The sequence below is a fragment of the Mastigoproctus giganteus genome, chromosome 1 (genome assembly GCF_048544385.1).
Source record: "Mastigoproctus giganteus isolate SK-2022 chromosome 1, ASM4854438v1, whole genome shotgun sequence".
NCBI classification, from domain to species: Eukaryota; Metazoa; Arthropoda; class Arachnida; order Uropygi; family Thelyphonidae; genus Mastigoproctus; species Mastigoproctus giganteus.
This window is the reverse complement of record NC_143575.1, coordinates 203,961,461-203,977,909: the sequence shown is the minus strand read 5'-3', so window position 1 is coordinate 203,977,909 and position 16,449 is coordinate 203,961,461. Positions and strand designations below refer to the sequence as shown.

The 16,449-nt window shown below is 39.7% G+C and overlaps 1 protein-coding gene and 1 pseudogene across 1 annotated transcript; both read left to right on the top strand.

Moving 5' to 3' along the window:
* Window positions 1–6,166: 6,166 nt before the first annotated feature.
* LOC150091457 (uncharacterized) lies at window positions 6,167–6,526 on the top strand. Its single transcript, XM_090368453.1, has one exon. The coding sequence runs from the start codon at window positions 6,167–6,169 to the stop codon at window positions 6,524–6,526; it is 360 nt and encodes a 119-aa protein (XP_090224579.1).
* Window positions 6,527–14,091: 7,565 nt separating this feature from the next.
* LOC150091456 (mitotic checkpoint serine/threonine-protein kinase BUB1-like) lies at window positions 14,092–14,883 on the top strand (annotated as a pseudogene).
* The last annotated feature ends 1,566 nt before the right edge of the window (window positions 14,884–16,449 follow it).

Genomic DNA, 16,449 nt, shown 5'->3' with positions numbered 1-16,449 from the left:
ACCTGATTGACATAGCGGTGCCCAACACTAGCAATGTCCAGAAAACCCATGAGGAAAAAATTAGGAAGTACACGAACCTGAAACATGAGGTCAAGGAGATGTGGCATATGCAAGAAGTAACGACCATCCCGATCATTGTGTCAACCAACGGTATGGTGCCAAAGATTCTACATAGCAGCCTAGCAGCAATACGTCTCCCAGAGAATATCTACAAGGAACTCCAGAAAGTCGCAATCCTGAACACCTGTAGGTTAGTCAAGAGAGTTCCTCGACCAACAGTAATTACAGACATTACAACTACCCTGTGTACTTGGTAGCAGTACCCGTCACGGAGTGGAAACTCCCAATCAGGGAAAAATAATATAAGAGCAACAACAATAATAATTATAACGGATATAACTTCAAAGAAGGAAGGAAGAACCTGTATACCCTCACCCACCAGATATACGTGGATGATATCAAAACTCTACGCGGCAACCGAGAAGCAACTCCAGCAACTACTCCGGATCACTGAAGAATTCCGCAATGATATTAGGATGGAATTTGGTCTAGACAAATTCAAGACCCACGGATGGCACCAGGGAAGTTTAGTCAACCGAAACTACCAGCTGCAGACTGGTAAAGAGATCGAAGCCATGACAGAGGGAGAGGCCTACCTGGGGATGATGCAGGCTCAGCAGTTACAGCACAAGAAAATTAATGCCTGCCGACCGAAAAATACCATCAGAGGCTCAGAAGCCTGCTGAAAGCAAAGCTGAACGGAGGAAACAGTTAAGCCCATTAACACCTATGTCGTCCCAGTGCTAACATACTCCTTCAGAGTCGTAGATTGGACTAACACCGAGCTTGGAGTATATCTTGAGAAAGACAAGGACAATGATGACTAAGGGCCGCCAACACAACCCGAAGTCAGCCGTGGAGAGACTGACAATGGCTCGGAAAGGAGGAAGGGGCCTGATAGACCTCATCGAGCAACAGGAAACAGCGATTGATAACCTGAAGGATTACTTCCAGAAACACACAGCAGCACTCCACCAGGCCATAAGGAAGATAAACGAACGGTATGGTATACCCCCACTCAACCTAAGCGAGGAGTTCGCCCACATCCAGAAGGCACAAACGAAGGCAGAAAGATGGGCAAAGAAGGCACTCCATGCAGACACTACAATGACCACCATCAAGATCACATAGATAAAATTGCTTCTAATGCATGGCTCACAGTGGGACGCTGTTCCCCGAGATCGAAGGATTTATGCTCACCATCCAAGACCAGGTAATAAACACCAGGAACTATAGAAAATACATCGCCAAGGAGCCCGGAGTGTCCGATAACACATGTCGACGATACCACCTGGCCTCAGAACCGATCCAACAAATCGCCGCGGGATGCAAGGTGATCACTCAGACTGAGTACACTCGTAGACACGACCAGGTAGCCAGGATTATACATCAGAAGCTAGCAAGGAAATACCAGTTGATCAAAGAAAGTGTACCGTACTATAAGTACGAACCGCAGGCAGTACTAGAAATCCCAACCCACAAGCTGTAATGGGACCGCGCCATAATAACGGATAAGACAATCCTGCACAACAGACCGGACATAACCCTTGTGAACAAGAAGGAGAAGGCTACCTATATGATTGGCATAGCGGTACCCAACACTGGCAACCTGCAGAAAACCTATGAGGAAAAATCACGAAGTACACGAACCTAAGACAGGAGATCAAAGATGTGGCATATACAACAAATAACGCCCATCCCGATCATCGTGTCAACCATCGGTATGGTGTTCACGAGCCTACATAACAGCCTAGCAGCAATAGGCCTTCCAGCGAACACCTACAAGGAATTCCAGAAATTCGCAATCCTGAACACCTGTAGGATAGCCAGAGTTCCTCGACTAACAGTAAGTGACACCAGACATAACAACAACCACCCTGTGTACTTGGTAGCAATACCCGTCACGAGGTGGAACCTCCAATCAGGGAGAAATATAAAAGAGCAATAATAATAATAATAATAATAATAATTATTATTATTATTATTATTAAGGCAAAGATATGTGACATATGGAAAAAGTGATGACCATCCCGATCACCATGTGAACCACCGGCATGGTGCCAAAGAGCCTCCATTAGAATCTAGCAGCAATAGGCTTCACGGAAAACACTTGTATGGAACTCCATGACGCCACTAGCCTGAACTCCTGTAGGAAAGTAAGAGAGTTCCTTGACCAACTGTAATAATAACAATAATAATAGTAACCGGACACAACCAACCACTCTATGCACTTGGTCCCAGTACCCGTCACTGGGCGGGACAAACCCCATAAAGGAGAAAAAGTTTTATTATAATTAATAATAAATGTCGACAATTCCACTTGGCCCTATAGACAATCCAGCACTTCAGAGGTTGTAGAGTGATTACTCAGACGGAGTACACTCAGAGAAACGATCAGGTTGCCAGAATGATACATTAGAAGTTAGCCCAAAAACACCATTTGATCCAAAAAAATATACTATATTACAAGTACGAACCACTTTACACTTGAGAACCCAACCCACAAGCTGTGCTGCGACCGCGCCATAATAACAGACAAGATGATTCCGCACAACAGACCGAACATAACCCTCGTCCACAAGAAAGATAGGCTAATTGTCTGATCGACAGAGTGGTTCTGAACACTGGAAACTACCAGAAAACCTACGAGGAAAAGGTCAGGAAGTACACCGACCTAAGACAAGAGGTCAAAGAGATGTGGCATATGGAACAAGTAACGACCATCCCGATCACCGTGTCAACCACTGGAATGGTGTCAAAGACCCTATACAAGAACTTAGCAGGCCTGCCAGAGAACAGCTACAAGGAAACCTAGGAAGTCGCAATCCTGAACACCTGTAGGATAGTCAGAAAGTTCCTGACTATCCTACATGTGTTCAGGAGCATCACTCTGTGCATTTGATACCAGTATAAGACACGAGTGGTTTTTCCGTAGCCGAGTGGTCAGGAGCGGGAGTGCAGTAGCACACGCTCTTTGAGTAGACATGTAGGATAGTCAGAAAGTTCCTGACTATCCTACATGTGTTCAGGAGCATCACTCTGTGCATTTGATACCAGTATAAGACACGAGTGGTCAGGAGCGGGAGTGCAGTAGCACACGCTCTTTGAGTAGACCGGGGTTCAAGCCCCCGACTGCTGAATACGATCCATCTGCCAACCCGCACTGGACCAGCGTGGCAGTTATGATCCATTTCCCTCAGCATGAATTGTTGAGGAGGCTTCCATCCTGCAGTGGATTGATAATGGCTGCAATTAATTTTTTTTTATAGGTCACGGGCCGAAAAAAATCCCATAAAACGGAGAAAACGTTTTTTTTTTTTTTTTTTTAAATATTGATAATAAATAAATGTTCCAAAATTCTTGCAAAATATTAAAAATCAACGGTGCAGAACCATAAGTCTCAGAGGAATGCGGATTTTAACGATAATATTCTAGAGCTTAAGAGAATTTCTTAGTTTTAAATGTATACGAAATGGAGGTACGTCAAGATGTGTATAAATGTGTAAAAAAGCATATGTGTCATTTCTTTTCCATTCATCATTATATTATGTTTTCCCACCCAAGCTCTGCTGATTAAGCTATAGTACAAGAACTGTGAATCTGTGACAGTTGTTTTACGGAAATTTTGTTTGGGAATACATATGAGAGGCGGAACCTGAACGCTGCCACCGTCTAGATTATCTTGAATAGTTAAGAGGTTTGAGGAAATAGGATGCGTCACAACTCGTCCACGTAGTGGGAGATCATCAACATCTACGCCGACCGGGCTAGCCTGGCAACCCAAAGGTCGCGGGTTCGATTCTCGCCTCGGGCTGGATATCACGATGGTGCCGAACCAATCGGTTGGTTGGATATCCCGGCCACGATACACGAAGGAAGCAAGAAAAAACTGGTTCCTTCGTGTATTGATCACATGATACGAAATAAATAAATCATCTATTGTAGTTGTGGTTACTGTAGCAAAGCGCATCGTTGAATTGGCTACTTCGTCGACGGGTAGAACAGCCAAGTGCTCCTGCAATTTAAAGTCAATCAAGCGTTCGAAGTATGTTAGTGGAGAGCACCAAAGAAATACGTTGCACTCGTATCCTTATAAAATCCAGCATGCGAAGCAATTGGTACTACAAAAATTTACCGAACCGAGAGACATTCGCTAGATGGGTCTTTGTGAACATTGAGCAGAATCGGCATTTGTTGTTCCAAGTGTTTTGGACGAATGAAGCTGAACAGATAATCCTCATGCCTGCATAAAATCTGCTTTGCAGGCATGAAAGGTAACGGTGTGATTGGTTTTACGGAATTTTTTGTCATTGGGTAAATTTTTTTTAAGAACGGTTATACAACTGGTGGGAAAATTTACACGGTTACATGTATCAGGTAGAATTTACACGTATCTTTTGTGCCATGCCGTCACATTCTATATGACTGCGAAAAGGAACCCAGTCGACACTCTAACTATTCATGCACAATGGTGCACCGCCCAAGTAAAACTATCTCTCATGTGAACCTTTCGCTCAGACTACCCACATGAATGTCTTCCCTAAACCCGTATAATTGACACCAGTCAATTTTTGATTATGGGGCGAACTGAACTCTTGGGTATACACTCTGTCATCGTTGAAAGATGCCATACGACGAAAAGTTGCAGAAGTTCCAGGCGGTATGTTATTTTTCGACGCGGATCGCAGGGTGGGAACTACTAGAGACGTCTGTGATATTCACTGCCAGCCACGCCCTACAGGGCAGGTTTTTTAATTCGCGTGGAGTTGTAGCACACCACTTGTTCCTGGTCTTTGATCTAAGGTGGGTGTACGAATTCATATCATGCTGGATGAAATTGAGAAGGTGTCCTTGATGGAGAGTCATTGTCCCGTAGGCCTTCTCCATACCTTTCGGTTTACAATTAACGCGGAGGGAGTTGGTTGGAAGATTTGACTGTGTAATTCACTGCGTAAATAATGGTATATACAATTATTTACCCTAATTTACCAACTCTATGGTATATACGCTATCCTACCAAAAGTAATTGGACATCCCTCTAATTGCAGGAAATTCTATATGACTGCGAAATATGCAAACATTTTGGCATGTAACGGTGATCATCAATTAGCTGAATTCATTTCAAATGCACGCCGAACGGTGATCATTCTCCGAAAGAGCCAACAAAATTTCAGAAGGGAATGGTAGCTGGACATCATTGGGGTAAATGTCTGTGCGTGCTTAAGAAATAAACATTATAAACATTATCATTATCTTATAGGAAATTTATTAATTTCCTACAAGATATTTAATAATTTCTTTTAATAAATACATATTTTGCTCATAAATAAGCTATAGGGTGTCCCATGACTGTGGCACAGTGTGACTGTGTAATTGATATAGTTCCTATATAATTCAGTTTCATGTTAATTTTTAAATATAATTTTCAGAATATTAACTTTTACTGGAAGTTCGTGAAATACAGGAAACTGTAAAATATAGCCCTTTACAACCCAGAATTCTTTAAAACCTGGCACATTATTCAAAAAAAGAAGGTACATTATAAAAAAAAATACATTATACAAAAAATAAGTCAGTCAGTGAGTATGTGGTCTAAAGATAAATAGCCAAAAAAGCAAAGAGATGATGATGGACAGAGTGGGAGAAGTGAGTGTAAAAGGGATAAAATTAGGGAAATTAATTTTATTTAAAATTAATTTTTAAATATAATTTTCAGAATATTAACTTTTACTGGAAGTTCGTGAAATACAGGAAACTGTAAAATATAGTCCTTTACAACCCAGAATTCTTTAAAACCTGGTACATTATTCAAAAAAAGAAGGTACATTATTCAAAAAAAGAAGGTACATTATAAAAAAAACAATACATTATACAAAAAATAAGTCAGTCAGTGAGTATGTGGTCTAAAGATAAATAGCCAAAAAAGCAAAGAGATGATGATGGACAGAGTGGGAGAAGTGAGTGTAAAAGGGATAAAATTAGGGAATGAAATTTTGGAAATGGTGAACAATTTTAAGGGAGTATATTAACAAAGGATGGTAGCCTAGATATGAAAATAACAAGGAGAATCGCAGCTAGTCAGAGTTTCTTCTGTTAAGTTAACAGCATGTTATGGGCTAGGGAAGTTCCAGTGAAGTGTAAAAAGCTGATAAATAGGGCATACTTTGTCCTTATTTTGATCTATGCTGCTGAGACGTGGAGGATGAATGAAAAGGATACCAGCAGAATCCAAGCAATAGAAATGAAGGTGTTAAGGACTATTCTAGCTAAAAGTAGAAGAGACAAAATTAGAAATATTGACATTAGGATGAACTTGGGAATAGAAAGTTTGAGGGAAAAGATGACTGCATCACGTTTGAGATGGTTTGGACACATGAAGAGAATGAACTCGAACAGAATACCAAGAAGAAAGTTGGAGATGAAACTGAACAAGAAGAGGCCAAGAGGAAGACCCCGGAAAAGATGAAGAGATCAGATTGGGGAAGATGTGGAAATGAAAGGAACAGAGTGGGAGAGAATGATAGAAGATAAGATTTGGGAAGATGTGGATTTGAAAGGAACAGAGTGGGAGCTAATGACAGAAGATACGATTTGGGAAGATAGAAAAAGATGGAAGGATTTGATTCACCTGACCAAACCCTAGGTTGGAACAGCGAGGAAGATACAGATATACAATAAATAAATAAAATTAAAAAGCAAAAATAAATAAATCACCATTTTACAATCAAGAAATACAAAAAACAATCTGGCACTCTTATCTACGATGTCTTCTTTTTAAGAATCCATGCAAAAGAAAGGAAGCTATTTCTCACTTCCAGTGGTATTGCTGACTCAGTAAACGTCGTAACTTTGCACGAACTGCTCTTGCAAATTACAGCTATGTAATTTGAAACAGCTAGTAATCAGTGGGAGCTGGTAATCAGTTTGATATCACTTTAGAACAGCTGAGAGCGAAGAGAGATAGAAATGTGTGAATGCATCTGGAAAAATGTGTGCTTCATTAAATCTACGGTTAATCTCTTCAACAAGCAGAAACTTACTGAAGTGGAGAAATAATAGATTTAATACCACAGAACCAAGGTTTTTTTTCCCGCCATTATAACTGGTCATACAGCTCATCAGTTGCATAACAAGTTATTTTTATTTACATCAAATAGAAGTGTACGCTTCTTCCCGACGACGGCAAGCCTTCTGTAACAGGAAGAGGTATTTTATAATACTGTTAAGTAGCGGGCTTGGTCCCCTGCTCCCTGCGCTCGCTTCTTTTGATAAAGTAAAATAATACTTACAGAAGCTTTCAACATTGTGTATCTTTTCCTCTGCTATGAATATATAAATAAGCTACATATGGAAATTAAGAATGGACCGCGTGGTCATGTTAGATAAGCATAGCGCGTGACCACGCTTAAACAGAATCTTGTTTTACCACAGTAAAACAAGCTTCTGTTACGTAATTTAGTATTTGTTACGTATAACCACGTAACCCGCATCCCTCTTCTCCCATTGGCTGAATAAATATCACTAGGAGGAAAATTATTTTAATGTATAGAAAATATAACATTTAGTGATGATTATGATTGTAGTAGTTACTGAAATCATATCCTCGCGGTAGCACAATGCATATATTAGCGCCGTCATCCCCATACCGGGCGGAAAAGACCCGAGTTTGAATCCCATCAATGACGTGAGAATTATTCATGGACTTTTTTCCCATCTTGTCTGAGTTAGTCGGTCTAATTCGAGGATTGCATGCTTTTTTTCCTTGAAACTCGGGTTTTACGTCCAGAAAACAGGCAAATCGATCACAGGACAAACGCAATTTATATATAATATATGTTTTATAGCGCAGTATGGTCTAAGTCGCACCCGATGCTCCTCATAAACACCCTACAATAACTGAAATTTCCAACACTTAATGAACAGAATGAAAAATTGTGAGGTTATTTAAAACATACAAGTGTGCATCGGCCACGCTCTACAGGGCAGGTTTTTCAACTCGTGCGGAGTTGTAGCATACCACATGTTCCTGGTCTTTGGTCTAAGGTGGGTGTCCGAATTCATATCATGCTGGATGAGCATGAGAAGGTGACCTTGATGGAGAGTCATTGTCCGGTAGGCCTTCTCCATACCTATCGGTTTACAATCAACCCGGAGGGAGTTGGTTGGAGGAGTTGAGCATGTCGTCTGGGAACAACTTCTGGAGTTAGTTTAGCTGGGCTCCACGTAGGAAGGATGGCGAATTGCTGCCCCGTAAGAAACCGAGCGGAGTAGATGAACGATTGAGGATTAGCATCATGGAAGGTACCTCCAGTCTATCGAGACGAACTTCGCTAGAATGGGGACGTTGTTCTTTATCAGTAGAACCTTTCAAGCGATCCAATGGGTGCAAAAATGAAACTTAGCGGTCTTTGTTGTTATGCGCAAGAAATAGACTGAATTTCTCCACTTTATTAAAATCAAATCAGGTAATTATTAAAATCAAAATCCCCTGTAAATTGATAAATATTGCACATACCTCGTTATAATTATTATTACTTAAGAAGTATAGTAATTTCTTTTTATCCTCCGATGCGAAAGTATTTTCTCTCTCTGATACTATCCTCCGTAGAACTACAGAAAGTTTTGGAATTGGTGAAAGAAATGAAAGAGGCGAAAGTCTTGTGCAATTTGCAGAATCTCAAGGAATGTCAGTAATGAACACTTTTTTCAAGAAAAGGGATGAACAGAAAGTGGTCATGGAATAGCCCAAATGGATTAACAACTAATGAAATCGACTTCACCTCACTAACAGAAAATATATCGTGAACGATTTTACCGTCTTGAACAAGGTAAATATTGGAAGTGATCACAGAATGGTAAGATGTACACTTGATTTAGGTGTAAGAAAAGAAAGAAAAAAATTGACTCTAGTAAATAATACGAAGGTCTTTGAGATAACAGAAGAGGAGAAAAGCAGTATGTACTGGAACTTAAGAACAAGTTTGAGCTTCTGCAGACTGTTCAGTACCAAGATATCGACCAGGAATACTACAACTTTCTGAAATTGATAAAGCCCAAGAAACCTATAGGTAAAAACAAATCCAAAGAAGAAAAAATTCGTCAAGAAGCATTTGTCATGATGAACCGAAGACGACAAATGAAGAGCAAGATAAACACTGACAAGGATAAAATTGAGTATACTGAGTTATGCAAAGCCATTAGAAAGAGGCTCAGAGAGGACATAAGAAGGTTTAACACAAGAAAAGTAAAACAAGCATTAAGGAAAAACAAAGGATTTAAATCAGCCGCCATGAACAGTAATACAAGCAGACAAATGATACTGAAACTGAAAAATAGCGATGGTGTACTTATAAAAGCAGAGGAGGAATCATTCAAATAGCAGAAGACTACTCTAAAGAATTTTACAAGGAGCAAGGGAATGATGTCAGCAGTGGGGGAGGTGGATCACAAATTAGTAACACATACGACATACCTGATATCTTCCTGATGAGTTAGAACATGCTTTGAAGAAAATGAAGAATCAGAAAGCCCCGGGGAAAGATGAAATTGCTGTAGAGTTGTTAAAATTGAGAGGAAGAGACATAACACAAAAACTGGCAAAGCTCTTCACAAAATGTATTAGAAAAGGTGTAACGCCTAAGCAGTGGAATAATGCAATCATAGTTTTGCTGCATAAGAAAGGAGATAAATCAGAAATTGGAAATTATAGACCAATTAGCTTATTATCCCACATCTACAAGTTGTTCAAAAGGGTCATTACTAACAGATTAGAAAGAATACTTGATGAGAATCAACTGAAAGAGCAAGCTGGCTTTAGGACAGGATTCTCAACTATTGATCACCTTCACGTAATATCACAGCTAATGGAGTAAGCAAATGAATATAAAACACTATTATGCCTGGCATTTGTGGATTATGAAAAGGCATTTGACTCCATACAGCATAAGGCAATGTTTCGGGCACTGGAAAGACAAGGCATGGATACCCCATATATTACGATTTTTAAGAAAATATATGAGAACGCTACCTCCTTTCCTAGACTAGACAAAGTCAGTAGCAAATTTAAAATTGAGAAAGGAGTTCGACAACGAGACACAATATCTCCGAAGTTATTTACTGCTGCCCTTAAGGAAGCTTTCAGAAGATTAGACTGGTCGCAGAAAGGAGTCAATGTGAATGGAGAGTACCTAAACCATTTACCGATTTGCAGTTGACATTGTGATCATAAGCCATGATCCCAAAGAATTAGAGGAAAATCTTAATCAGTTATGCACAGTTAGTAAGGATTTTGGACTAAAGTTGAATATGGCTAAAACAAAAAAAGTGATGAACAAGTATGCCACAAAGGGATATAATCATTGAAGAGCAGTTATTGAAAAGGTGGATTCATATATTTATCTGTGACAAGTCATTAACTGTAATAATGATAAATGTCTGGAAGTCAAGAGAAGAATAAATTTTGGATGGATAGCATTCAGGAAATTTAGTCACTTACTGAGGAGCAATGTCCCAATTTGTCTGAAACGTAAAATAATGAACCAATGTATACTCCACACCATGACTTATGGAAGTGAAACTTGGGCGCTCACCAAAAGAATGGAAGAGAAGCTGAGAACTATATTAGAAATCAGACTGTTAGATAAGAAGAGAAACACATGGATTAGGCAGAAAACTCAAGTAAAGGACATTCTTATCAAAACTAAAGAACTAAAATGGTCTTGGGCAGGACACATAGCTCGAAGACACGATGACAGATGGTCTAAGAAAATAACAGAATGGTACCCAAGACAGGCTAGAAGAAGATCTGGAAGACAACGACGGAGATGGACAGATGAAATTCACGAATTCGTGGGTAGTAAGGGGATGGCCATTGCACAAAACAGAAGGAACTGGTAAGTCTGGAGAGGCCTTCATCCTGCAGTGGATTGAAAATGGCTGATGATGACTATCCTCTGTGATAGCATAGTGGTTTCGCCACTTGTCACTCGTTTAGAGAGATCTCGTTTCGAGTCTTATATAGCAGGGGTGGCCAACGAGTCGATGCACAAAATTACAATTAATTTGTGCACCTTGTGCGCAAATTGTAATTTTTGAGATGGTAGATCGCGGCACATTTTGAAGGAAAAACGTAGATCGCATCACAAATTAAGTAGACCACTCCTGGTATATAGACTACAAGAATTTCCGAGGGCCTCTTCAATTGGAGCTGAGGTAGCCGATCTGTGGTAGTAGGGTTTCTCCCTTGAGTTTTTCCGTGTGTTTCAGTCCACACAACATCCAAATTAACCAGTGAACACACATTGTACAGACATAATAAACAACGGCGCAATATGGTCTAAGTCGCCTAAAATTCATCGACAACCCTCTGATATTGTACGGTATGCGTTTAAAATTGACATTGCACTCATATGACAACATTTATTCTGACTTGGTATATTGTAATTTATTTACATTTAACCCATTTAACTGGTATTTATATTTTTAACCACCGGTACTACTCTTTTATTAATATTCGTCGGAATGTGTTTCTCCAAACTGCTTAACTGCCTCTTCAAAATTTGGCAACTCTCAGTTCCGAATGGGGTCGTATTTTAAAGAGTTTAGTGTGTTGTAAATATTGGATATTAACATTTTTATCATCTTAGAAGTTTTTAAGTATTATAATACTTAATAATAATTTATAATTATTAATTATTATTTTAAGAGTATTAGATAATTTATCAGGTAGATAACATCGTCGTAGTTTTTCTGTAAACGTTTCTTCCTAGCCAGTCAAAAAAATCTTTAAAGCTTTAGCAAGTTTTAAATAACTAAAATAAAATTTGTGTTTATACTCTGACTCTCAGTAGAGTCAGCGGAGTTTCAATTAAGAGATTTGCAAGCATTTTGTCGTATTGTGTACGTCATGTTGATCTGAACAAGCGGTGCACATGTTCGCTTCATCATAAGTTTGTTCGCTAGTTCATTCCACGCTTCTCAAAAATCTTTGGTTCCAAGCATATGCTCTTTACCCAAAGCTGAGATATTTATCAGGCTCTCCTTTGTAAGCAGCGTTTCTAAGTCTGTTGCCATCGTGTGTAGCAGGGTTGTTATCATCGCCTGCCTTCCGCACGCGTGGAAAACGCTTGAGTTCGAATCCGGTCAATGTGCCGAGGAAATTTTTATGAACTTTTTCTTTTTTTCTCGAAGGTGGCTTATTTAGTCTGTCTCAGACAAAAGCTGGATGCTCTTTCCTTCGAAAACTCGTTTTTTTTTTTTTTTTTGTCCAGCAAACCTGCGGAAGAATACACTCAATTACAAACACAACATGATAAAATTAGCACATCGCTGTTTTCTACCACTTTCTATTTACTGGACTCTGAATCTAAGTTCTTGTCATTTATTTGTCCGTGTCATATTGGAACTCCTGCCTTATTTTTGTAAATTTGTAATTTGCGCATCAGAGGGTTGGGAGTAACGTAACATTAAGATATAGAGAAGAGCGCTCAAAGGTGACGTTCATAATCACTAAACTTTCTTTTCGCTTTTATGCGTATGAAAAGAACAAAATTTGCAGGCTTTTGCAAATCGTGTTGTTTAAAAAAGCTCTGATGTATATCTGCAATGCTATCAGTTATATGTATGCAGTCAGAAGTCTTTTCATTTTATTTTGCAAGAGGTTTCGGTAATGATAAAAGTTGAGCTTAGCCCAAGGTCAAGACAGCTCCAAATACTTCAGATAGGAAGGCCCTGAAAGGTGGAATATCGTATTTTATTTTTTATGCGAAGATTACAGACAAGAATTTTACATTCTGTTCTTTAACCCTTTGCAAGAAACAATCCCTCCAAACGTTTTATTTATATATTTATTTTTTTGATATGCAGTGTACAACTATTTTCAATATCTGGGTCATTACGGTAGCTCATTCTGAGAGAGCGTTGACGCTTTCTCGCTGTGCGGAGAAAGGTTTGGGTTAGAATCTTGTCGCTGGTCGAAATTAAGAAATTCTTTCATATTAGTGAAAGACATGCTAACCCCGTTAGTGTCTAGGGACAAAAAAAAAAAAAAAAAGAACACCCAGACAGAGTGAAAAAAACCCATAAAATGTCCTCGCGTCATTTACGGGATTCGCGCCCGGGCCCTTTCCACGCTGTGTAAGGAGGATGGCGATTATAACCACTGTGCTACTTGCGGAGAAATCTGTCTCGGGGTTTGTTCTTTGGGAAACTCGGGTTTTTCTTTTCATAAAAACACAAACCGATAATAGGATACAAGCAATTTTACGTGCGCGATACAGTTTACGAACATCTCGTGTCCAACGTTTTTGGAAAATATCTTTTTCTTAACTCTGCAGAATATAGAAATTTCAAACTAAATGCAGTTTTCTTCAGAAGTAAACCCAGTAAAGTAAAATAATTTATTAACAGTTGAAATACGAATATATTCACTTCCTTTTCACATTATCAGTTTTTTTTCTGGACGTTGCAGTTATCCTGGAATTGCATCATCTCTTTGAAATCGTACCGATTTTCCTGCCTGTATTGTCAATTTGGAGCCGCCTCAAATAGTATAATAATGAAACGGAAGTATGAATATATGGGTAAATCCCCATCAAATAGCAATCCGGTATGTTCCCACACGAATCTCTCGCCTGGTAGGGCTGAACTGGATCTCAATAAATTCCCTAAAGTTCAGAGGTTTTCGCCCACCACACACGATTCTATTACACACACCTCAGACATCAGAAACTTTCCTCCGTCTGAACCCGCTCTAGCACAGCAAGAAAGTTTTATAAATCGACTATTTCCGTCATCTACAAATAGGATATCACGCTTAGTATCTTTTTATATTGATCCTTTTGATATTAAGATTACACGTAAGCTATTGTCAGAATTTCCAGTCCCATTGAATTTAAGAAAATTTTTTATCAAACTGAAAAAAAAAGTGAATGTTAAAGTAAGAGAAAACATTAGTTTTGGCGGACATAACTATTATGTTATACTGTATATCATCTTACGAATGGTGGGTTCGCAAAAATTTACCTTGCTACCATGGACAATAAGGAAATTGTAGTTCTTAAAGTTATTAAATACGCTGAATGGGAATTTTTTGCTTGTTCCGAATTACAAGACAGACTGGCACTAAAGAAAGGTGTAGACGTGAAAAATAGCGTAATGAAAATTGACGCTGCTGCAATCTACTCTGGTTGTAGTATTCTAATGAGCGAATACTGCCCGTATGGAACTCTTGTAGATATTTTAAATCTGTATCTTGAATCGCAGAAATTAATACCAGAATTATTGGTTATATATTTTGCTCTAGAAATGCTTCAGATAGTTTCTCAGATGCATTCTTGTTATATCATTCATGGTGATATCAAACCCGATAATTTTTTGCTTCTTGGTTTGCCAGAAAAGGACTTCGTGAATCATTTCAAAAACCGAACGAATTGTTTGCGATTGGTTGATTTTGGCCGTGCAATTGTTTCCTGCTGGGACAGCTTTTGTCTCAACTTTAGCAACGAAAGGTTTCCAGTGTAATGAAATGAAAGACAAGAGGCCTTGGACGTATCAGGCTGATTGGTTTGGAGTTTTAGGATCTATACATCTATTATTGTTTGTTGAATATATGAAAGTTGAAAAGCATCCTGATGGCCAGTGGAATATAAAATCAAGGTTTAAGAGATACCAACAGCAGGATTTATGGGTACCCCTGTTTAATAGTTGAATATTCCAAACTGCAATCAGATTCCAGATGTGACACCTTTCGTAGATCGGCTGACTCAGAAATTACAACAGTCATCTAAAGACATTCCGTTGAGTCACCTAAAGACATTCCGTTGAAAACTTCTCAACTTTATAATCTTCTACAACAAAAAAATACATCTTTAAGGTATAAGCTTCGCTGAAGCTTATGCCTCATTACAATATACAGGGTGTTTCAGTTAAACGTTTCAGAACTTCTAAGAGGGGTAGGGTACATCCTGACAACTCGAAATCATATAGCAATGTGGGGTCGGAAATGCTTTCCTGAAGCGGTGTTGTACACAGAAGCACCATAAAGAAAAGAGACCGTAAGTGAGAAATCGTTTTAATAATACATGAAAAGAAGCAAAAGGTACATGGATTAAAGTAAGTGTTCGAAGTTTCTTCCACGGGCTACAATGCACGCCTCACATCTCCGACGCATGGACATCCGAACATTCTGGAATACTCCAGGCGAATTTCAAATTTCTTGAACAAGAACGCCAAGTTAGTAGGATGGATGATTACACGAACGCAGAGTTAGCCGATATGCATTTGGCGTACGGGGCTGCAAATTGTAGTGGGCCAGCCGCACAGCGTTTGTACGCGGAACGATATCCGACGAGGCGTATTCCCAATCATAATTTCTTTGCAAGACTGCACCAGAGGTTAGCTGAGAGAGGTTCATTTGAAAGAGCTGACAGGGACAGGGTAAGAACAGCACGGACTCCAGCCGTCTAACAGAATGTGCTGCAGCATGTACAGGGGAATCCAAGAACGAGTACACGAAGTCTAGCAAACGCAGTCGGGGTTTCCCATTGCAGCGTCTGGAGGATTCTCCGAGAACAAGACATGCATCCGTTTCACGTGCAGCGTGTCCAGACACAGCAACCGGAGGATTATGCACCTCGTATTGCTTTCGCACAGTGGTACCTTGGAAAATGTGCTACAAATCCCCTTTTTCCTGCTGAAGTGTTGTTTTCCGATGAGGCATCCTTCACAAGGGAAGGAATTTTCAACACGCATAACGACCATATCTGGGCGGTCGAGAACCCGCATGCAATACGACGTCGTGCAGCACAGTCGATTTTCGGTCAATGTATGGGCCGGTATTATGGGAGATCATCTCATCGGACCTTACCTGTTACCGTGTCGCCTAACCGGACCTACCTACTTGATCTTTCTGCAGCAAGTATTGCCACAACTTTTGAGAGATGAACAGATTTCTGCATCGACGCAACAGACAATGTGGTTCCAACACGATGGAGCCCCTGCCCATTATAGCGGAGATGTTCGTAACTACCTGGATGTCACATTTAGTCAACAGTGGATCGGACGTGGTGGTCCCGTGCGTTGGCCTGCTCGGTCACCCGACCTATCATGTCTTGATTTTTATTTCTGGGGTCATATGAAATCGCTAGTTTATGACATCCCTGTTGACAATGCTGAGGAGCTGGTTGCAAGAATCGCAGTAGCTGCCGAAGAAATTCGAAATTCGCCTGGAGTATTCCAGAATGTTCGGATGTCCATGCGTCGGAGATGTGAGGCGTGCATTGTAGCCCGTGGAAGAAACTTCGAACACTTACTTTAATCCATGTACCTTTTGCTTCTTTTCATGTATTATTAAAACGATTTCTCACTTACGGTCTCTTTTCTTTATGGTGC